Here is a 22,913-nt window from a genome sequence, read left to right as displayed (position 1 = left end):
GCCTATTTTGGGGAGGAAATGTGTTCACAGCAGGGGGAGCTATTACTTGCTATTAATGTGTACTCTCCATTCAGGATCATTTCATAGTGGGCTGTATTTCTGAACAGAAGGTCTATAGTCATTCTCAACATTGTGGACTGCTCTGGACTGCATGGTTTAGATGAAGTCCTCACTTCGAAGGCTGGGTCTGGAAATATATAATATGCAAATTGTGTGTCACTGTGTGGACTGTGCTGACAGGTCATCATTGTAAATGAGAATTGGTTCTCAATTGATTTTACCTGGTTAAATAAAGGTCATATAAAGGTGAAGCTTTAATGAAGAAATAGCCTGAATCTTCATATTCTTCTTTTGTTGTTGTTGTTGTTGTAAATTTCCCCCAGGTTAGCTACAAGTAGCTGCCAGCGAAGCGCTCTCCCGGAGTCAGGCAGCTCAGGCCTCCACGCAGGCAGACATATGCTGCCAGTGGCCACGGTTGCTTTATAGGATATAAATAGCTGACAATGCACTGCTATGTGGAGCAGAAAAAAAAAGAAGAAGCATCACTGCTCAGCTCTTCTGTGGGCTCGATCTGTCTTTAAGTGGGACACCTTTTGATAGCGTCTTTGTTGATGAAGCTGAGAGTTTGGCTTGTGGCAAGTAGACATGACAAAAACCAGTCGGAGAGCACTATCAGTATCTAGACGTAGCCCCGGGCATATACCAAACACTTTTGTTAGTCATGCCAACCTGGCTATTTTCATTATTCGTTCATGGATTTATGCATCATGGATTTATTTTTATTTTTTTTAGTATTAAATTGGCTCTTTGTCAGAGTGCAGCGGGTTCATTTGTAATTTCTACCAGTTGTTTTTTTTTTTTTAACACAGACGTTATTTTATCGCAGCTGTAAAATGTCGTGTTTATTAATCAGAGTGACTCGTGAAATTAAGGCTTCGTTGACGTTGCAGTGTTTAAGGCATCTCAGTCGACAAAAGGAATTTTAATGAGAAGTGTCACATAGTTCTCGGTGCAATAAAATATCCAATGTGTGAGGCAGAAGGAGAGAGCCGGGTGTGTGTGTGTGTGTGTGTGTGTGTGTGTGTGTGTGTGTGTGTGTGTGTGTGTGTGTGTGTCTGCCTGCTGAGCCGATTCATCCCAAAAGCGGGTGAAATATCCTCATGGTCGTTAATCTGGAGACTCATGCCAATCACTGGGACATGTTGTTTGCTAGAAACTTCCTCTAACAATTTAAGAGGATCACTGACGCACGAGACTGAGCCTAATTTCTCACTTGGTCTCTCCTCTCTCACTTTGAGTTGGATGGGTTTCATACACCTGTTCTGTTTTCTCTATATAGAGTTATGAATTTGAGGTCTAATCATGTCTTATACTTTGTTTTTCAGACCCTCAATCCCAAATGGAACGAAGAATTCTACTTCAGAGTGAGTTCAGATTAAAAAGCAAAACAAAAATCATTGCCTGCTTTAATGAATTCCCCTTTTTCATGACCGTCTGTTATTGCGCTCTGGAGTGGTAGTGTTAGAGTTGTTAATCATTTAACTCGGAGCCGAGTCCCACCTCCTCCAACACTAATCAAACCGACCATATTGGACTTTACAAGCCCAGCCACATACGTACGATAACTCCTCACTGGTTATTTATAAAAGAATTATAGGGCAGTCCTGATTAGAGGACTTGACCACCTTCGTTGTAAATTATAGTGACGCAAAAGCATCAGGATTGGCTTTGTATTGACACGTAACCACGAGACCACTGCAGTAACATCTCCTTCATTATTTTGTGCCCATCACAGGTGTGTGCGCAGAATCACAGGCTGCTCTTTGAAGTCTTTGATGAAAACAGATTGGTAAGATTCATGTTACCGCCTACATTTAAAAAGTATTTTTGAATTCAGTTCAATTTATTTGCACCCACAGCTTTCGACGAGGTACCAAGCTTTGATACTGTTGTGGCACGAGATACATTTCTCCTGCACTGTCTATAGTATTGAAAAATGCCTTATTATTTGGTGCCCAATTGTAATACCGACGATACATCCACACTAAAATGTTTTTGTTTTAAAACACTGAACTTTTTCTACATTTACACAGGAGTAAATGTAATCGGTGTCTGTGAGCCACAGCATTTACTATACGTATAACCCGTATCGATAAAATAACTTGGTTTCAACTTGGATAAATCTTTCATTAGAACTTTTGGCCACACACCTGTCTGAGTTGTGTGTGCTGCAGTAAGTACATGCTTCTCTGAGGACAACCAGCTAACTAGCGCCTCGCGATGGCTTTCTAGACGAGAAAACTTTTGTGTGAGGCATTTAGGGAACATTTGTAAATTACAGCATGAGGTGTTTAGGGAGCATCTGTAAATTGTAGTTACAGAAACAACTTGGGTTACACTCTTCCCCCTCGAAACTGCATGAAAATTAAATATTTGCACCATAATGTGGTATAATTTTATTTTTATGAAATGGCCTGAAAAAAAGTATTGCTCTGGGGTCTTTAAACAATACCCAGCAGTCATTATGCTTTTAGATAAGGTCTCATACCATTTCCTGTAGTGATAATGAGCTCTCCAATATTTCTTTATTTTATGCTTTAGTCCCCGTCATGAAAAATCATTTGCCACCAAATAAAACGTGATGATCGTAAAACTGATATTGCTGCATTTTTCTGGAAAAGATCAACAATCATTTGACCACAGATATCATCAACAACTTGGAGTGAACTGTAGGAACTGTAGGATCCTAATCTGTATTCTCCTCTTCTGAACTCTTTCACAGATGTGCAGATTAAATATTACATATTTTTCAGCTGTATGCTCACACAGACTTGTACACTGTGCAGCATGCGGCTGCGTTTGTCTGCTACTTTCATTGTCCTGCCTTCACATTGTAGTCCACTAACAACTCCTACATTCCTCTTATGTCAAATTTCTCAGATTTCCCCCACAGACGAGAACACAAGTTTCCTTGACTTGTGAAATTAGACCCGCCGTAGGCCCTCAGTTGCCATGACGACTCGATTAAATGTCTTCACAATGTCAAGTGTTGCAGCAATTCAAAACGGCATACGTAGGTCTTGATAATCACTTTACTAATCCACTCTTGTGTGTAAACTTCACCTTGCTGAAGAGGAGAAAGAGGTGAGCGAAGTGCTTGTTGACATCATGACGACATTGTTCTGTGGAATCAGCGAAAAGCAACCCTGGTCGTGTTATTTGTTTCTTATGTGTTCTTGGTAACTCTGCGGTCTGGATTTCGAGTTTGATGTTTTATAAAACAAACAGTGGATGCGGGCCGACATAGTTTTGGTGTTCTTGGCTGGATAAGGCGCGTTCTGTCTGGGCCTTGCAGGTTTCGGAGCTGCTGCCTCTGTGCAATGGAGGACCGTCGTCGTGGGAGGTTGAAAGATTTGGGACTTAATTGTAAGCACATTCTGTAGTTTTCCTGATAGTTTCATCATATGAAGAGAAGGAGATTTTATGATTAAATCTAATCCAGGCACTTCAATGTGCATGTTTCATCTCCTGATAAAATCTGAGCATACACTGGTGCATGTTCCACCCGCCGCCGCAGCAGAGGGGAATCATTGGCTCTCGGCCTGTGAAGAAAAGGGCAGCTCTAATTTTTCCCTCAGTACAGTGTGAGCTCTCTGTTGCAGTGTAGAAAAAGATGGCAGAAGAAAGCACAGCCCAGGCAGCCTCCAGCACGTCCTCTCCTTATATGTCTGGGGAGGTGCTTTCCGTCTATCTCGAGATGCATGCCAAGACAGCTCCTCCACCACTGGCCAGTATTTCTTTGAAGGGCCTGTTTGTTCTTTTGCCTCTATTAATTTATGGTTTATTTAGATGAGATGAAAAGTTGGACTAAGCTTGTGATATAGCACACACGATAGACTGTGGTTTACTAATGTAAACATACAGAATGCTCTCGGTAGATGTCATCTAATGTAACACTATACTGTATATAGTAGAACTATTTATGAAGCTCGCAGTATTTAAAGAAAAAGGTTGAGTAGATCTACAATACAGTGCATTGTCTAGTTTGAAGCAGGCATGTTATGTCATTTGGCGAGCTGGGCTTGCTGCCATTGGACCACACATTGGCATTTTGTTTCTTTTATCCAGAACATTCTCCATAACATTTCACACACACATATTTATTGACTGTGCCTCACACTGTAGGCAGTGTGTCATCACTGAGTGCAACCGGCTGCCAAACCACAATTTCTTCTTGTACTACTGTCTCTTCCTTTTTGGTTTTTCTGCCTCCAGTCAAGATCCACTTGTCTCCTTGGTGCCCTCTTGTCCACAATGCAGTTATGGTCCCCTCCTTTTTTTCCTTTTTCCCCAATGAGATACACCATCAGTGGCTGTTTGAGACAGATATGGTGACGCACAGTGTGCTAAATCAGACAGCCGCTTTTCATCCATGTAGCTCTGAAATGCCAAATTATGACAGGGGCCTTGTCAGTTCTGTGCATGGAGGCGGACGACTCCTCCACTAACTATGGCTTCAGGGCAGAGTAGCCTCAACCCTTCTTCTCCACATGCTGATGCGCTGGTGAATCACATTGCTGTCGAGCTGTGTAAAGCATTCTTTCATGAATGTACAGTATGTTGCATGTAAAATGTCTGTTGTACTTTCTGCTCTAGCTGTACTTGTAATAGTGTATTAAAAGTGCTTAAGCATCGTAAATTGATGTGCCTGATTTCATTCAGTGTTCCAGACGCGGATCACAGTTGAGTATCTTTGTCGGTTTTTGGATGCGAACAGACTGACCTATAAAAACCAGCCAGTTAAGTGTTTGGCTGTGCACAGGAGACCGTGTGTGCCTCTGCTCTTTCAAGTAGACATATCTTTCCCCAGAGATAACTGCGCTGTTTACTTTATCAAGCTGCGATCTGTCAGATATTCTGCTCTTGACTTTGCCTATTCTTTTTTGTTTGTTTTGGTGGTCCATTTTTAGAAACATCTTCTATATGCTTGTTTTTCTGTTTCCAAGCTACAAAAGGTAGCAGGAAACAATTTGTCCTCCAGGTTTGGTGTTGTATTTCTGATGTGATTGGCCCTGACTGGCATTTTGTGGGTAAATTGACAAGAAAATCTTGACTTCATGTCGTGACCGATGTACCTGGTTGAAAGAAGATATTGATGTCTATATTGTGTGTTTGTTTATGGGTGCGTTTGATTCTCCTACCTGGGGACCATAGTAGGGTGATCAGAAAAAGACAAAAAGGTGATGTTATGATCTTAAACTATTACATAAATGAAGAGATGATGTAGAGGTCATATTTACCATGACATTTTAAGATATGTGTTTTTTTTGTTTTGTTATCTTTAATGATAAAGATGGTGTTTTGAGAAATATATTTAGTGATACTCTGAGAAACTGAATACACCAACTGAGATAGCAGTTTTAGCCATCATGTGAATGGAGGGAAGGATGGACGTAGCTGGGGGGCCGGGGTAGTGTGTGGTTGTAACAGAAGGTGGTGGGGCCATTTGCAGTCACATGACTGACGGGCAACCCACTGTGTCACCTCGGAAACCAGGAGCGCCGGCCGCTCTTATCCAATCATGTCAGGAATGCTGGCTGTCACTCGGCTTAGGCTATTTCTGCTGTCTGTCTGTCGCCAGTGCCTGGTAGTGCTAAGAGTTTGGCGTACAGGGAACCTCCTTCCTTTTTTTTTTTTTTCTTTTTTGTGTCCCCCCCCCTTCCCCTTACCCTTCCTCTCTTTCGCCTTCATTCTGCCTCTCCTTTGAGTGCGCAGTGTAAAGTTGTCAGCTGTTTTGCAGTGGCTGTACAGTTTACTGTGGGAAGGAAAGTTGTGGAAGAGACTGGGAGGGGGGAAGAGAGAGGAGGGTGGTGGTGGTGGGGGAATGGAAGAAAAAAGGGGAACAGTCATCTAGCCAGCCAAAGGAGAAGTGGGCGACACTAGGAGCCAGAGGAGAGAACCAGCAGCCAGTCGGGAGAGAAAGTGAGAGGGGAACGGGAGCTGTGAGGTGAAAATGGCACAACGTCTGCGTTTGTACTTTGGCTCGGGCCGCAGCAACACAGCGCCGGAGATACTGGAAGGAGAGTCCGAGGAGCAGCGGGGAGACCGTGATGTGGTCACGGCGCTTCGCAGGCAGCCACCTCCGGTATCGAGGCCTTCTCAGGAGTCTGCTGCACAGTACGTCCCGACGATGGCTTTTGGTTTGCGCTCGGAGCCTTCGCTCAAACGCAGCTCCTCCATGTTCATACCCCAGCTCGCCGCCTACAGCGAGCCGCGCGCCACTAAGAGCTCGTCCATGCACATCTCCCTTCAGCGCTCCAACGGATCAACTAATGGAGATTCCAGTAGCCATGCTGATGATGTCCCGCCGCCTTGTTATACTCCTCCAGGACCTGCGCCTGCCTATACCGAACCGCTGACTCGAGCAGACTTTCCAGGACAGCCGCCACCTCCGTACTGCAGCCCAGATTCTTTAAACTCACAACCTTTCGTGGCAGAGCCGAACCTCTCCAAACGACAGGTCTTTAATATCGGCTCCTCTGGTCACACCACGTATAGCAGAGGACAACCTGGTATCAGTGTTGGTGCCATTTCTATCCGGAGGAATTCCCATGACGGTTCTGATGTTCAGCATTTCAGAATTCTTCCCTACGGCGGTTCTGGCTGGTCTGTGCGGCAGCAGATCCCGGACCAGTGCTCCGGTGCTAACGGTGCGACGCAGAGACTTGTGTTTCAGCTGCAGCAAAATCAGAACCAGGATCAGAGCCAGGGCAGACAACAAGCTGCTGCATCCCAGGAAGACTGCCCAGATGTCGGCCGAGGAGGCTTAAGGGGTTGCCGTACGGTGCGTTACCCCAGAATTCGACTGCAGAGGAGCTCGTCTTATCAGAGGCTGCTGCTGGAGAATCAATATCAGAAAACTGGTGCAGACAGCCCGACTATAGAGGAGAATGAAACGGACGAGGAGACAGAAGCAAGAAACAGATTTAATGGGTGTACTTTTAAAATCAGTGGGGAAACCCCCAGAAGGCAGCCACGCTTCAAGATATATTTCACCCCTGGTGGAGGTGGAGATCAGGATGTGAGCCTTGGCAGTGAATCGGCAGCGAATAGTCCCAAGGTAAAGATTATTGGAAAAGTTTCGACAGGCTTACTGTCTGCCTCTAGGAAGTTTGGTGGAAAAAAAAAAAGAAAAGGAAAAGGATTTTGTTATTTTTCCTCGCGGTCTAGACAGGTTTCGTAGACTCATTGTCCTGGTAAAGAAATTAATTTGAGAATTAATTGTAAACAAATCCAAAAATAGTGAATGGATCTTGCACATTTGACATTTAGTTGAAGATATGAATGTAAGAATGGGATTTATGTAACATGTGCAAACTGTCTACAGTTTCTGCATTTAATTTGTAAAGTTTGTTGGTATTGAACTTATTACAGTGCAGGAAGAAGGTGGTGACATTCTGGGAAGTGAAAAACTCAGACACAGTTGCTGAGCTAAATCACACACACACTCACACACACTTACTCACACTCGCACTCACACACTGGCTTTCTTTCACTTCACCACCACAGGCATTTGAAATTTTACACACATCAGCCAACTCGGTTCTGAAATGAAAACGGAAACTGCCGTTTGGATAAATGGATCATTTGTCCTGGTGCACTTGTTGCCTTCTGTTTCACAGATATATGACACTTAAGTTTGAATAATACCCTCAACTGCAGTCGGTGCTCTTTAAGAGTCGGCCGTCTCTATATTTAGTCTGTTTCGAGCGTGGTTGTTGATTTTGAGAGCAGGCAGGCGGCATGTCTTCTCTGGTTCGAGGCTGCTATGGATCCGTAACCTCGCAGCTGCTCTGCGAGTGATTAAGAACTGAGATGTCATTACTGCCCGATCAGGAAGTTTCACAAGCAGTTTCTGTATTTCCTGAGAGTCTTAAGTAATTTCATGTTTCTGTCTGTTCTCATATATAGCTCAAGTTTTTGGAGGCAAAACTGATCTTTAGGTTGAAGTTTTTTTTTTTTTATTATCTTCATGGATCTTAAATCACTTTAGATGTCGGACTTTTCAGAAGCAGCATGTTCTGCAGCCGATTCTTTCCTTTCCGTTTTAAATTAAAATGATAAACTGAATCTTTGAATAATATGTAGGTAGATTGTACATTTAAATAATGGGGCTGCCATTGACTAGGTAAGGATTTCTCCCAGTTGTTTGTCATGAGGGTTAAGGCTGCAGGAGGGACCGTCTATAATGGAAATCCTTCACCCGTCTCATTTTTTGCTTTTTTTAAATTTTTACAACCTGGATGTTAAATCAGCTCAATCAGTAGTTCCCAACCTGTTGGGCTCCTAATTCCTGAAAATGAAGCGGTATCTATTTACAGGTTGTATGTATACAAGTTGTGAGCGATACCCCCAAAAAATAATTGTTCTTACTTAGATTGATCTCGAAGGTTTGTGCTTATGCACAAGCAAGCAGATGATGTGCTACACAGTCCTGCTAATGGTGTCACATTATTCCAGTGATGAACAGGTGGCCGCCAAGACACACAGCAGTGCACGATGGCAACGATGGTGATGAAAATGACTGTTCGCCAGTTCCCATTGATATCTATGCACGTTTTAAGATATTAAAAAAAAAAAAAAAAAATAGCCCTGTTAATGTTTTATATGGAAGGAAATGCATTCAACACATTTACACAATCCCAATTCACTTTACTATTGCAGTGTATAGAATTGGACAACCACATTCAAATATTAATGTGAAGTAAATGTTAGAACAACATGCATTAGTGGTACAACTAAGTCTCTTTGTTATGCTCTTTACAGTCACAGTGAATTAAATAATAAATAACCACAGTACATTATCGATGTTAGATTATGTTATTTAATACACTAGTACTCCTCACCATTTAGGCTGGAAAACAACATCCTGTATCTGCAGTATAAAAATAATTAAGAATTTTGTAACCTTGAGTTGTGAGATTTGGTCAAATATCTCTTAGATTTTGTTACAGCTGCAGAGTGGCTGATTTAAATGATCAGACCTCAGCTGTTCTCCTCTAATGCATCTGCAGTCTGTTTTTTGGTTTTTTTAGACAGCACTTAGGCCATACTTACACACCTTCTCCTCCCCTTATTTAAGACACGTGGTGGTGTGACTGGAGGGCATCCTGTTTCTCACACAACAAGGAAATCCTCATTTAGACTATAATGACAGGTCTTCCCCAACCGGTTGCCTGGAGTCGGAGTGCCCCTTTTTAAAGCCCTGTGTGTGTGTGTGTGTGTGTGTGTGTGTGTGTGTGTGTGTGTGTGTGTGTGTGTGTGTGTGTGTGTGTGTGTGTGTGTGTGTGTGTTTGCCAGACGGACTAGCTGCAGACAGCTATGCCACCGTGCCATGCCCTCGTTACAGCCCTGCTTTGACACCCTTCTGTTGCCATTCACAAAGAGCTCCTGCAGGCCACTCGGCTGGCTATATTTACCTGAGGCAGGACTGTTGATGGATGTCGGCGGGCCTCTCTTTTTATTTTTTTTTTATTTTGGTCCAGCAGCATGTGAGAGGGATTCAAATTGCTATTGTTGTGAGGGGCTTTTCTCTGTCAGCTCTGATCTCTCCGAGTTGCATGTCATTGTAATTCAGTGGTGTCAGCACAGAGACTGGAGTTGGTGAGACAGACTTTTCACACCTCAGTGCCAGTCTGGACTTGTTCCAGGTCGCCCTGCATCATAAACTCTGTTACCACTCTTTCCTGTAGCTTCAGCTGCAGTTAGCATCACCATTTCTTATCACTTTTCTACAGTCTTGAAGCACTGGGAAAACCATTTTTCTTTTCCAGACAGGCTGATACTTTTTTTTTTTTTCAGGTTCAATGCATTTAAATTGAACTGACAGAACAACAACTTAAACAATTAAAACTGTTTTGTTGGTGTGTTCTAAGGCTGCAGGATTGTGGATAAAATTATGATTATGATTGTCTTGCTTAGATTTGAGGTCACAATTCTTTCTTACTATTTCAATATACATGTTTATTACACTCATTTATATGAATGGTGCCTGATATAAGACACATCAACAGAAAGGAAATGCTCTCGTCATTAGTTTAGATGCAAGAACTTCAGGAGTCTGACATTTATGCAAACAATCAGCTTCAGTGTCTTTGAACCTTTGACATTTTTTTCATTTACGGTGTCGTCCACTCGCGCCTCTCTCTGGGTTTATTTACCTTCCTCTCAGTTTCTACTGCTCAGCATCACGTGGTGTAATGCCGTGTTGTCATTTGTTGACGGAGAAAGTAGGAGCGCTTGTTTTGATGCAGCTGATGTCCCTAATGAACATACAGCGGATTGGTTGACATTTAGAAATGGGATCACAAGAAGTAAGTGTTTTGTGATCTGGAATGAACAACCTCTTTGTGTTTTTTTTGTATTTTCTACCTACATGCAGTCCTTCATCTGCTTCAAGCCTCTTTCTTTTGTGCCTCCTCCTCTGAGTGTAACCGGGTCCTGGGAGGCAGCTGCAGGCTCAAATGTGACCCTTTAATGACTCTGCAATCATATCCCTCTGCATACACATACCCACAGCTTAAAATGCTTGTTATGGTTCAGGACATAAACAAAAAGCCACGTCTCCCAAGAGGACATGTGTCCCATATGACGCTACCTATTTCATACGCTGGAATAGTCACTCTTGTTTATTTATGGTATCAAACGAGGATTAAATGCTCATGGTGACTCGTCAGTTCTGAAAAGCAGACTTGGCAGCATTAATTGTGATTTATAAATTTGACGTATGAAGCATGAAGTTCTGAAGTTTAGGAATAGTTTACGGTGTCTGTGTCTCGGTGGATGTGTGTGTAGGAGAAGAGCACGCACACCTTCACAAATGTCCGCTCGCGTGCCTGGGCATTAGTAACTCTGGGATTTTATGTGACTCATCTGTAACTGCGGGGGGAGTTCAGTGCACTCGCATCCCCAACACCGCTTTCACTTTTTCCTTCTGATCATCAGAATAAACCAGTGTGGTCACTTTACACTTTAACCACAAGCCAGTGTGAAAACTGCTTTCAGACCAGCATAGTTGTGAAAACAATGCGACCTACTGTCTGATGAAGCTGCTGGTTTGTTTGTTTGTTTTTACCACATAACTTTTGACAAACTACATTTGATGAGATTTAAGGAAGTGCAGCGGTTTCCAACCTTTATATACGCTCTTTTTAAAGCTCCTCTTTCCTGACTCAGTTAAAAAAGACACCACAGATATTATTGAATTTTATTGTCAAATCAAGTGCATATGCAGGTTTCGCCACAGTTTGAGTTCAGTTGGAAAATGTTTTCATAACTTTAAGCGTTTTATGACTGCACCTCTTTTATGCAGCAGCGAAGCAACTTTCACAGATGCCACAACTTTGAGTATTTTTTCTGCTGCACATTAAAGAAACCTTGAAGAAACATCGTGTGCAGCACAGCAGACTGCAGAGTTGCTGGAGACAACGTGATTGTTTTCATTGTTGAGTCTTTGGCAAACCGTTACGTCCTCCCACAACCTACAGGTGGTTCACAACTCCGGCTCAAAACTGGACTACTGAAGTGCAATGAATTGTTTCAACCCATCTTCCCTGTCAAATCGGTGTCAACAAGCAGACTTTATTGTTAGTTTATACCTCATGTCTAAATAAGTTGTGTCCCACACACAGGCCACTACCAAGAATGGGCTTTTCCATCTCGGACAGGTAATCACGGACAAATCTCTGGGCCTCTCAAATCTGAAACACAAGCCTTCCCTGGTTCTTCCCTGTTGTCACATCTATCTGTCTCTCCCTCTGTCTAGTTGACTTGGCTTCTATCATGGTGGCAGTGGTTGTTATTTTTCCTTGCTGGGTTCACAGGTTTTTTTTTTTCTCCTATGAAATGATACCAAAGGCCTGTCCATAAATAAACTGCCTTCTGTCTGAACACCTGCGGAAATTTGTGCTGATTGGCAGAGAAGATTATACAGTAGTGCAGTCCCCTGATAAACTATAAGAAAAATAAATAACCTCATTCAAATGGAGCAGAAATTGCTCAAACACAGTTGCTCTTCACTGCAACCATGTGCGATTTCTCAGATCTCCGCAGGTGTTCACAGATACGGCATGAGGTTATTTCTGGATGGATGAAATGAAAATCTGATCATCTTTCTCTCTGTCTGTGATAAATACACACAAAAAAATTCTGGTGCACCAGGTAATTAACCTCAACATTGTGGTTTTCCCCCCTTCACTACCCCTGCTGGAAATTTTGGCTTTCCCCAGACACACTGAGAAAGGCATTACTTCTAAAATTAAGCTCCTGAAGGTGACTTTCTCCATTTTTTTTTTTTTTTTTTTTTTTTCCTCCTCCAGACTAGAGATGATTTCCTTGGACAAGTTGATGTTCCTCTCAGTCATTTGCCGGTAAGTTGTGTGTGTGTGTGTGTGTGTGTGTGTGTGTGTGTGTGTGTGTGTGTGTGTGTGTGTGTGTGTGTGTGTGTGTGTGTGGAAAAGACTGACTTGTTTAACCCTGTTTTAAATACTCAGCTGTTTCTTATCTTCAGTTTTGCTGTGCCTGAGTAACCTCTGTGAAGGTCAGGCTCTCTCTGTGTGTGTGTGTGTGTGTGTGTGTGTGTGTGTGTGTGTGCGTGTGTGTCCGTCTTGACTGTGAGAAAGTGCACGAGCAGAATTTTGTTGTGATCCAACAGCACTCTCCTTGTTGTAAATAGAAAGCGGGCTGTCTAGAGTGTAAACAGACTGGCTGCCCTCAGAGCCAATGGAGACAGCGACTCTTGCAGATTCACACACTCGCCTCTACTTGGAAAGTGTGGACTGCTGGGAGATGAGAGCTTTGGAAAACAACAACATGCAGTATCAGTGTGTGCTGCTTGGGAGTATTTACAGTTTAGGTTTGATGTAAATGAAGCAGGGCTGGACATACTGACTCTTTTCATCATTGATTAATCAGCTGATTATTTTCTAGATTAAATTAATTTGCTGTTTGGTTTTTAAAATGTTCCCAGATGGTGGAAAAAACGTCGACCAGTCAAAATGTCTTGTTTTGTTCAGACAAACACATTCCAAGCAAAAAAATATTCAGTTTATTATTACGAAAGACTAAAAGGAACCAGAAAATATTCACATAATTTGGAATCAAAGAATTTGGACATTTTCTTTCACAAAACATTCAAAACAATTAATCGATTATTTACATAGTTATGTATTAATTTTGTGTTGTTTAGCTAATTTTGTGAACATCACCGTAACACCAACAAAGAGAAAGCTGCAGCACCTCTATTCAGTTGTGCAGTGTCCGCTCCGCCTGGTTGAGGCACTCTGAAGTTTTGTCTAAGTTGTCAGCACAAGTTGTTGGGGTTAATTATTAATGTCCTATTCAGGTCCCTGTGGGTCCAGGAAATTATTAGCAGACGGTAGCTGCAGCTGAGTCATGTTGGGGTGAAGCCTGTGCCGTGGACAAGATGGAGAATGTTTAAACCTGATGCAGCTAATGCTGAAAGTCTTATTTTAGGCATTAAACAAAGTGGCTGAGCATGAATAAGCTACTGTAGTGCTTGTGTTAATGTTTTTTAATTTGATCCATGCATGACCACATGTGGTAGAAGTTTGTGTCTTATTCAGTTACTGGACATTATTTTAGTCATCACCTTATTCTCCATGCTAGCTTCTTTTAGTTTTCGTGAATCAGGACAGCTGTGCTGACTCATCAGAAAAACATCTGGTAGCTGCACTTGCCATGTGGAACCTTGAGCTACTCTTTACGAGCACAGATTCATGCAGCATCAACTCATACTTGATACTCTGGGTTTGAAAGGAGCCCCACATGAGAGTTTAACAGCAGTCTCTTCAAACGGTTATTGAGATCCATGATTATTTGTGAACTTGATATCAATTCTGAATATCGAACTTGTTGATAGTTTGGCTCCAACTGATTCACCGTAGCTCCGTTTATTTAAAAAAAAAAAAAAAAAAAAAAAAAAAATTAAAAAAAAGTTTTTCCTTTCTACACTTTCCATCATTCTCGATGGCGCGCTTGATATGGGAACATGACAGTCTGATCCAGAGTGATCTGACAGAGCAGTATGTGGTTTGCAGCTGGTGTGGACTGGTTTGGCCCGGTCAGAAAGCAGCGTGAGATTTCTGTGAATTACAGAAGACCTTTCTGCTGTTCAATATGTAACAGGAGAAGCTCAGCGTTGCGTAATGATCCCGGGACGGCTGTGCAGGAGGGTTGTAGCGGGGCAGGAAACTGGTGACTGTGATGTTTTGCCAGTGTGTCTAACGTGTGTTTTCCTTTGTGGGTTGATTTGAATGCTGTCAACAAATGCCTCCTCTTCATTTTACAGACAGAGGACCCCACCATGGAGCGTCCCTACACGTTTAAGGACTTCCTGTTGCGGCCGAGGAGGTTAGTTTACACTGGATGTGGCAAGTAATGAGTGAAAACACAAGGATAAAGTTACATCTCACATTAAACTGTGTCCTCATCAGTAAGAAGAGGAGACGGCGAAAGATTAAATCATTGTTTTCAACACGATGTATCCTCTCAACTACACTTTAAAGCATTTAAAGCAGATGTTATTCTTCCAGCCACAAGTCCAGGGTGAAGGGTTACCTACGCCTGAAGATGGCCTACCTGCCCAAACAAGGAGGACAAGAGGAGGAGGCTGGAGAGATGAGGGAGGAGGCTGAGGTAAGGTCTGGGTTTAAACTGCTGACTTAGCATTACCGAAGGCATTCGTTCAACCGTGTTTTGAATAATAACACAAAGCCAAACCAAATTCTAGTTTTATTACTTCCCTCCACACAAAGACAACACAGTTCTGAGCTAAATGATCAAAGTAAACGTCCCACTGTGGACCATTCGAAATGTGAGAGCAGCCTTCACTCGGAGTGAGCGGCGAGAGGATGGCTCTTCTTTTTCATCTTTTCTCTAAGAATCTGGGAAGCGTCCTGCTGCCAGAATCTGGTCAAAGTCTTTTCCAGGTCAACGCCTGGAAAAAACATTTACTGTTATTTGGAGAAATAGGAGCTGCGCCTCTTTTACTTTAATGCACGTTCGTGTGTGTGGATTTCTAGTGGATTGGTTAAGAGTCCTAAAGAGCACGATAAGTGCTGAATATTTACGACAATGAAAAGCTTCACAGATAAAGTGACATTTAGCAGCCAAAGTACAAAAACCTAAATGCCACTTGGCTAACCTCGATTCACTTCATGTTCTCACCACAAAAAAAAAAAAAAAAAAAAAATCCTCGTTTTTTCCACTCTGATCTCCAAAAAGATATTTCTTTGTTTAGTGTCCTTCTCTGCCTTCATATTCTTACAGAGAGTTTGCGGGAGAGCTATTGATGCCTAAATATTAGCTCAGCCTTAGATTGCGGTCGGAGAGAAATCCCAGCCTGCTGACAGCTTGTCAGACATAAACACCAGTAAACGTTTAACTAAAACATTTCAAACCACAACACAGTAGTCAGAACAAACGTAGCCGGCTGCATAGTGACGTTATTTCCATGCTTCAAGTCGCCCGCTGACGTTCATGCGTGTCTGATATGCAGCTCGCTGGGATGTCTGTGGCCGTGGGATGTTTGGCCCGAGCCGTCGGTGAGTTCATCATGTCGCTTTACTTCAAAACTAAATCTGGACTTTTGTCTTCCAGGGTTGGGATGAGTCTGCGGACTCGGGCTCCCAGCGGCCCCAGCAGCTGCTGCCCCCGCTGCCTCCAGGCTGGGAGGAGAAGGTGGACAACCTGGGACGCACCTACTACGTCAACCACAACAACCGCAGCACGCAGTGGAAACGGCCCTCCAACGTGTACGTCGGATCTTTTACTTTCTCATGCTTACGGTCAAAATCTGTTGATCTGTACTCATGTTCTGCTCCGGTGGACCTCTGCACTGAAATAAGAGACGGCTCTCTTACTGTCTCGCCAAATATATTTACAGACTAATTTAAATTTGACTTTATACGCTTTCTCGTTTTGTTTTGTTTTGTTTTTTAGGAGAGATTTGAAAAATATATCTTTCCTCTTTCCCCTCTGAGAATTAAATGAGAGGATTGGACATGCCAAATCAAAACAATGGATTGTGAACAATTTTAATTCTTAAATCGTTTTTTGTTAGCATTTAAATCCTCCTCAGGTCTGTTATTACTTTCTCAGCTACTGGTTGCATTTAGGTTTTCCTTTGTATGTCATGTGTAATACTTGTTCCTTCTCGTGACATCACTTCTCCCCTCTCAGGGATGTAATTTCAGAGACTGAGAGTGACAATCAACAGCGGCAGATCCATCAGGAAGCGCACCGTGTTTTCCGTTCGAGGCGCCACATCAGCGAAGACCTGGAGAACGACCACCTGGAGCCCAGGGACATAGACAATGTGAGAGAAGTGAACAAAGACACACATGTAGTACACAAACGCACTGAGCCACAGCTGTGCCGAGTGATAAGTTCACTAAAACATTCCTGTTGCGTCACGGTTGTGTGTCTTTGTTGTTCCCGTAGTCCTGGGAGCTCATCACAGAGGAGGATCCTAACGACAGCTTGGCCCAGTCTCTGCCGGGTCCCTCCTCCGTCCTGACACCGCAGGCCCCCCCGACACCCGTCACCCAGGAGTTCGCTGAAGATTTAAATCTGAGGCTGTCACTCACTCCCGATACTAATGGCGAAGTGGCGGGGCCCAGCTCCGCTCTGGTGAGACTCAAACACGACCGTTGAAACCAGTCTGATTTAAATGATTTGATGGTGTAAATGCAGGAAGACAAATTCATTCGCAGGCCACTTCTTTGTGTTAGATATAAGAGTGACAAGCAGTGCTGGCAATAACCTTTTTAAAAAAATGTTTTTTTTATTCCCTCTCTCCTTGCTTACTTTGAACAGAGCCACCTGTCAAACAGACTGCGTTCCTCCAGTATGACGGATGGCGTCAGTGATCAGGCCCAGGCTCCTCCTCCTCCTCTTACGGTACATATTTCTGATCCCTTGAGTTTTCTCCTTCATCCTGTTTACTTCCTTCTTTTTCCTTCCTCCCTTCACTTCTTGGTGTTGCGGTCTCATTTGCCTCCCCTCTGCTGTCATGCCTCAGTGCTGTGGGTGCACCACAAATTCAATCGCTGTCTTGGCGACTTTTTGCATTTACAATTTTCCGCCCGTTTCACACACTGCAGATGTCGCTACCTCCTCACCTTTTTGTACTTTACTTTTTATCACTGTAGGATTATTACACCTCCTCCTCCTTTCTCATCACTGCTTTCTGCTCTTTGTGATTCACATCCCTCTATGTATGATGTACCGTGGAAATGTTGGCTCTCCAGCTGTGTCCCATCAGAATATCCGTTCCAGTAGCAACCCTTGACAGGGGAGTAAGATTAAGGACAACACCGCCTCAGTTGGAGCGTTCCCCACAGAGTCCTCCTGAGTCAGAGCATCAGTGGAGATTCAGCTAAACACACTGTCACAAGATCTGAATCAGATGTTTGTCACTGCTGAGTCACAGCAGTGAGCTTTGGCTTTGTGAAGCCAAGGAAAAGTATAGGTGCTGATGTCAGCCTTTCCCCTGAATGATAAGTTTCTCAGCGACTGGACGACTGTTGGATGCCTTCAGAGGGAAAATGTAAACTGTGTCAGTTTCCTGTCTATTGTGGGTTTAATAATTTCCTGTGGGTGTGGTGAGCACTGGAGAATTTGAACTAGAATGGCAAAAAGCAGATTTCTATCGCTGTGTAAGGACTAAGGAAATTGTAACATCGTAACAGTAGGTGGACTGATGCTGCTTGTACTTTTGCACCCACTGTCACTGGTACACCTCTAATGTAAAAACTTTCAAAAAGTAAAACAGAAATTTGAGAAAACTGGAATTCATAGTTGGATTAAAAAAAACTTGTACTTGTGTTAAATAACTGAAATTCATCAGTGAAGTGGTGAATTTGATATTTTTCTGTGGTTATAGTGAAAGTAGTTGCTTTATTTGGAACTTTATTGGCCATTATTTCCTGTAATTTGTGATAAAATGTATCAGGACCTTAATAGTTGGTCGCGAGGTGGCTTTAGATTTCAAAGAAGATGATTGCAGCTCTGAGTGAATTGTAGTTTGGACAGTAGAAATAATAGTTGAGGTTGTTTCTCATTGTAGTTTTAAGGCTGGTTGCCGTTATAGTGCTGGTAGTGACGTAGCTTTTAGGTGCATATTAGGTTGCTAATTGTTTAAATTTCTAATACCCAGTACATGTCTTTGTAAAACACTGATATTGCCGTCTTATTGCACTCTGGATTGCTTGGATGAAAACTACAGTTTCTTTTCTGCATTTGATGATTTTCTTCCCGTGCGAGATTGAAACTCCTTTTGTGATTTTCAGCACCATAAATCATTTCACTGCTCTAAGATTCACCACAATTTTCTACTCTGGTTGAAATTACAGATGCTGCATCAGCGGGGGATTAAATTTACAATTCAGGGAAAAGAATCTGTGTCCAACAATTACTGACAGCACTATGCTGAAACTTAAAAAAAAAAATCTGCCTCTTGTATAATCAAGTCATCCAATTACAATAGCAGCTTTTTACTCTCTGCTTCAGTTGGTGTTTTAAAAAAAAAAAGAAATTTGTATATATATTCACAGCCACTGCACTTTCCCACCCTGGCACATAAATCAAAAGAGTCTATTCTCTCTCTGCCACTCCTCACCCCCTTTGAGAATGAATTCCCCCCTTTGTCCATTCAGTTTCTCCTCACTCAACCTTCACTGCTGCCCAAATACTTGCCCCCTTTACTTACACTGTGGCACTGAACTAAACTACTGTGAACTAAAGACCATCTTCCCCTTGTTCTACCACCAGCAGAGGTCCCATACCAGAAGAACAAGAGCTCAAACAGTCTCAGGTGGTGAGGAGCCTATGGTAATATCTCAGTTTATATACAGTATAAACCCTCTCAGTCACACACCTTTTAGTTCCCAGACACCATGTAGGACGGGCGTTATGTGTCACCTGACTAGTTTTGTGAATAACTTTTATTCAAACCTGCACTTGGGCAGAAAGCCAATGAGGGTTTTCAGTCATTTATCCTCCTGTATGGTCTTCATGCAAACAGTCCCTTCGGGAAATCGACATCTTACGATGATTAATGCAAATTCAACCAATTACGGCACAAAGAAAGCAAGTCAAAACTTTATCAACAGAAACAACTCCTCATTTCCTGTCAGCAAGGCTCTTCAACCTCTCCTTATCATCAAAACAAACTGCATGCTGTATAAGCGAAATGCAACATGGCAGCGTTTATGGGAAATTTGGTCCCATCATGAGAAATTAATCTAATCATACAGAATGTGTTAAACCACATGAGTTTAGAAAAAGGATTGTATACATGACAATTTCTTAGACATTTTTTTTTTTTTTTTTTTAATTGTACTACCACCTAGTTCCACAATTGTATTATAGAAAATTGCATAAAACCACAAAAGATTTTGAAAAAAATGAAACGTTTTTAATCGCAACAATCACAATCACAAAAACAAAAACCTGCTAAAAATCTTGGAGGGACTGCTACAGAAATCTCTATGGCAAATAATGTATAATAACTCTTCCTGAAATGCGCAGCAGAAGTTTGTATACATGTGCATTCTTTTTGGCAGGTGATTGATTTGTTCTATAAAATGAGCTGGCGACACCTTTAATAGCTAAATAACTTTTTTTTTGTTCCGTTCTTTTATTGCTCGTGTTTTCATGTGCTGAAGTGCTACGTTTGAACAACAAAATGACTTTTGTCATGAATGTTTCTGCAACAAATAGTTAATAGTTCACTAGTAATGATCTCCTACTTTTACCTACGTGGTGTTTATTTTAATACTAATCTGTGTTTTATTGTTCTGTGTGTGAAGGTTGACTTTGTCACCTACTTTTCCATCAGAGTTCAAACAAAACTTTTGTCACATGTTGTTTTTAAAACTGTTTTTGTCTCCGTACTGTGCAGCTAAAATGGAAAAATGATTGTCAAGCCTTTGTGTTGCTGTGTTTGGAGGACTTTTCTCTCCTTCCCTGCAGAAGTATTTACAGATAATCAAAAGATTCCCTCCTCATGTCTCCAGGCGTATAAGCCCGTACTGATTAGTTGTCTTTGCTTTGCTCTCTCTCTACGCTTGGCCAGTCTCCCTCGGCGACTGCGTACGCCTTGACCACCCCTGGCCTGCCCCCTGGATGGGAGGAGAGGAAGGACGCCAAGGGGAGAACTTATTACGTCAACCATAACAACCGCACCACTACTTGGACTAGGCCAATTGTGCAGGTACAGCAGGTGTGAACGCTGGCTGTCGCGCCGGCTGGACTCTATGCATGGGACTGGGACGTTACCATGGCACCCTGTCATGGCCTGTGTGTCAGACCTCTTCTTCCTCTGTGCCCCCCCTCCCACTTCCCCCTCTGTTTCTCCCCCGTGTAGCTGTAAAAAATGACGGAAAGAGATTCAGCTTTGAAGTCTCTTTATTTTTTCTTGTCTTTGTCTATAGTTTCCTACTGTGTCCCACTTTATTGTTCTTCTCTTGTCCAGCATTTTGTTTGATATTAGGATGAGGTGCAGCTCTGTGTTGGTCACGCCTTTCTAAACTCTGGCATGGAAGTACAACCACCACTCTTCCCTCTTCCTTTTTCACATATTGTCCCCGTTTTTTCCTCCTCTCGTCCTCCACTTCGTCTTTCTGTCTGCAAGTGAGGCAGCTCCGGGCTGACGGAGAGAGACTGCTACATGGGACTGGGTGTATGTTTGATGGTCACGTCGCTCCTCTTTGAAATCCACTCTGTCATTTGTGCCTTTTTTCCAAATGCTGCCGGCTGTGTTCATCATCCAGTAGTCTCCTCATCCTCTTATTGTCATTTGTTTTCATTACTACTCAGAAGGAGCGGACGCTGACAAATGATTTATATAAAATGATCATGTATTAGCCTGCTGTAAATGTGGGTTCACCCAATGTGCCTGCCACTTGGGTTATGGTCCAAAGAAACTGAGTTCATCCCTGTTTTCTAGTGATCATTATCAATTGTACTGAAAGTGACATAAATGATTGTTTTCTTCATGGGTTTAAATGGCCCTTTGCTTTTGAGATTTTAGGGGTTCATTTCCTGAGAGAAAACATCCAGACCATTCCGGTTCAGGCAAAGTTTTGTTTACGCAGACAGCATTGCTTGCTTTATTCCCACTCCACTTAACCTCAAAAAGTGCTGTTCTCACTGACAGCTCACTGAAGACGGAGCCAGCACCTCAGCAGCAGCATCGGGAGGAGCATCGGCCCTGCCACCCGCATCCACCCCCTCCTCCTCTTCTTCCAATGCCTCCAACAATCACCTCCATGAGCCCCAAGTCCGACGACCTCGTAGCCTCAGCTCCCCTACTGTCACCCTTTCCACCCCCTTTGAGGTGAGAATTAGCCACCTGTACTGTCCCGCTCCATCACACCCATATCCTCCTCTTCCTCCTCCTCCTCCTATTTTCACCACCTGACGACTCCTTATTTCTGTTTTCTTCCTTCTCCAATCGTTCCCCTCCCGCACTTTCTTTTTATGGAGTTCAGGATGACCAAATCATGATATTCACTTTTTTTTATATCAGCCTGTCTTTCATTTCCTTATTTTAATATTATACTCTCCATCTGTTATCTCTCCTCCTTTCAGGGTAATTCCTTCCTGAAGCTGCTTTTCTCTCCCCGTCTATAGAAATATAAGTCTCATCTCTTACTTTCATCTCCCCAATGATGACAATTTTCTTTCTTCATTGTTTTTTTTTCTTCTCATCAATGAATGAGCTGATGACTGAGCACTACAGCAGCCATAAGTGAAACAATAATTAATCAAATGAGATCATCTGAGCTCTACTCCAGCTTTGTTAATTATGACGATGAGGTTGCTGGATCCATTTGGCACAGTCGGCGTTTTGTTCTGGCGCACGGTGTGTTTTACAGAAATAACACTTAACAGGATGAAGCTGGATCTAAGATGGTAGATTCAATGACCGCTGCATGAATACATTATTTGAATTGGTCCCAAATCATTGCCGTGATTGGCTAAAATAAACAAACACGAGGAGATCAAAAAAAAAATCTTTAAAATCGCTGATTCTTCAACGAAACTCCAAGAATGTACAGATACCTACTTGTTTACACCATCTTTAATGAAGGAATAAGGACGCATTCAGGCCTAACTTGCCTTTAGCCACCTGGAATCTTAATTTGACCTCATCGTGATTCATCACGACCTCTCTGTGTGTTCACAACATTATGCTCTTCCTGAAGCCAGTCTCGTACTCATTGATCAGAGCGTGTTAATAATCAGACAGCGCAGATGGTTAATGTGTTAGCCACATGACACTCCAGGTAAAACGGGGGAATTTCTGCTCCTCATTCTGACCTCTTTTTAGGCTGTGACAATATGGAAATAACTTTTATCTGTGTGTGTTTGTGTTGGGAGTCATTTCTCAGGATTGCAGCTTTAAGAGATTGGTGCTCAGAAAACCTTGGATTTAGTCATTTATGTTCGTTGCACATTTCTTCTCGACGTGGAATAAAATGTATAAACTTTAAGTTATGAACTACGGCCACAAATATACCACAAACTTGTTTAATTAAGACCAACACAGTGCAAGATGCCCTCTTGTTGACCTTCCTCTGCATTTGAATGGCTTCACTCTGCGGTGAAGATCCTTCTGTGCCAGCGAGGGAACAGACCTTAAGGAGGTTTAATTAAAGTGCACGTGAGCACGTGTGCATTAAGAAGGCTTTGTGGAAGGAAAAGCAAGTGAAACACTCACAGCACAATGTTGTAATTGCAAATTCTAGATGAGGTTGTAGGTCTGAGACTAATTAATGCTGTGTTTTCTCTCATTAGAAATCAGATAAGTAGGTGATAATTACCGC

General features: G+C 42.6%; 1 protein-coding gene across 9 annotated transcripts in view; it reads left to right on the top strand.

Moving 5' to 3' along the window:
* nedd4l (NEDD4 like E3 ubiquitin protein ligase) overlaps positions 1-22,913 on the top strand; it is a 43,303-nt gene that overhangs the window by 8,478 nt on the left and 11,912 nt on the right. For 2 of the 9 annotated variants that reach the window (XM_069170605.1, XM_069170596.1), the window contains exons 4-15: positions 1,386-1,424; positions 1,796-1,849; positions 12,378-12,428; positions 14,369-14,430; positions 14,613-14,715; positions 15,679-15,833; positions 16,261-16,396; positions 16,522-16,710; positions 16,897-16,980; positions 18,856-18,912; positions 20,159-20,296; positions 21,242-21,421. In XM_069170605.1, the coding sequence (XP_069026706.1) occupies positions 1,386-1,424; positions 1,796-1,849; positions 12,378-12,428; positions 14,369-14,430; positions 14,613-14,715; positions 15,679-15,833; positions 16,261-16,396; positions 16,522-16,710; positions 16,897-16,980; positions 18,856-18,912; positions 20,159-20,296; positions 21,242-21,421 (1,248 nt within the window). Of the gene's footprint in view, positions 1-1,385; positions 1,425-1,795; positions 1,850-5,890; positions 7,121-12,377; positions 12,429-14,368; positions 14,431-14,597; positions 14,716-15,678; positions 15,834-16,260; positions 16,397-16,521; positions 16,711-16,896; positions 16,981-18,852; positions 18,913-20,158; positions 20,297-21,241; positions 21,422-22,913 lie in introns of those variants that run through there. The other 7 variants (XM_069170557.1, XM_069170546.1, XM_069170587.1 and 4 more) reach the window with 6 other exon arrangements.

This window comes from Embiotoca jacksoni, unplaced genomic scaffold (assembly GCF_022577435.1).
Source record: "Embiotoca jacksoni isolate LCO1_2020_lvr unplaced genomic scaffold, fEmbJac1.0.p SCAF_10, whole genome shotgun sequence".
NCBI classification, from domain to species: Eukaryota; Metazoa; Chordata; class Actinopteri; family Embiotocidae; genus Embiotoca; species Embiotoca jacksoni.
The sequence above is the reverse complement of the archived record's forward strand: the minus strand, read 5'-3'. Positions and strand labels throughout refer to the sequence as shown.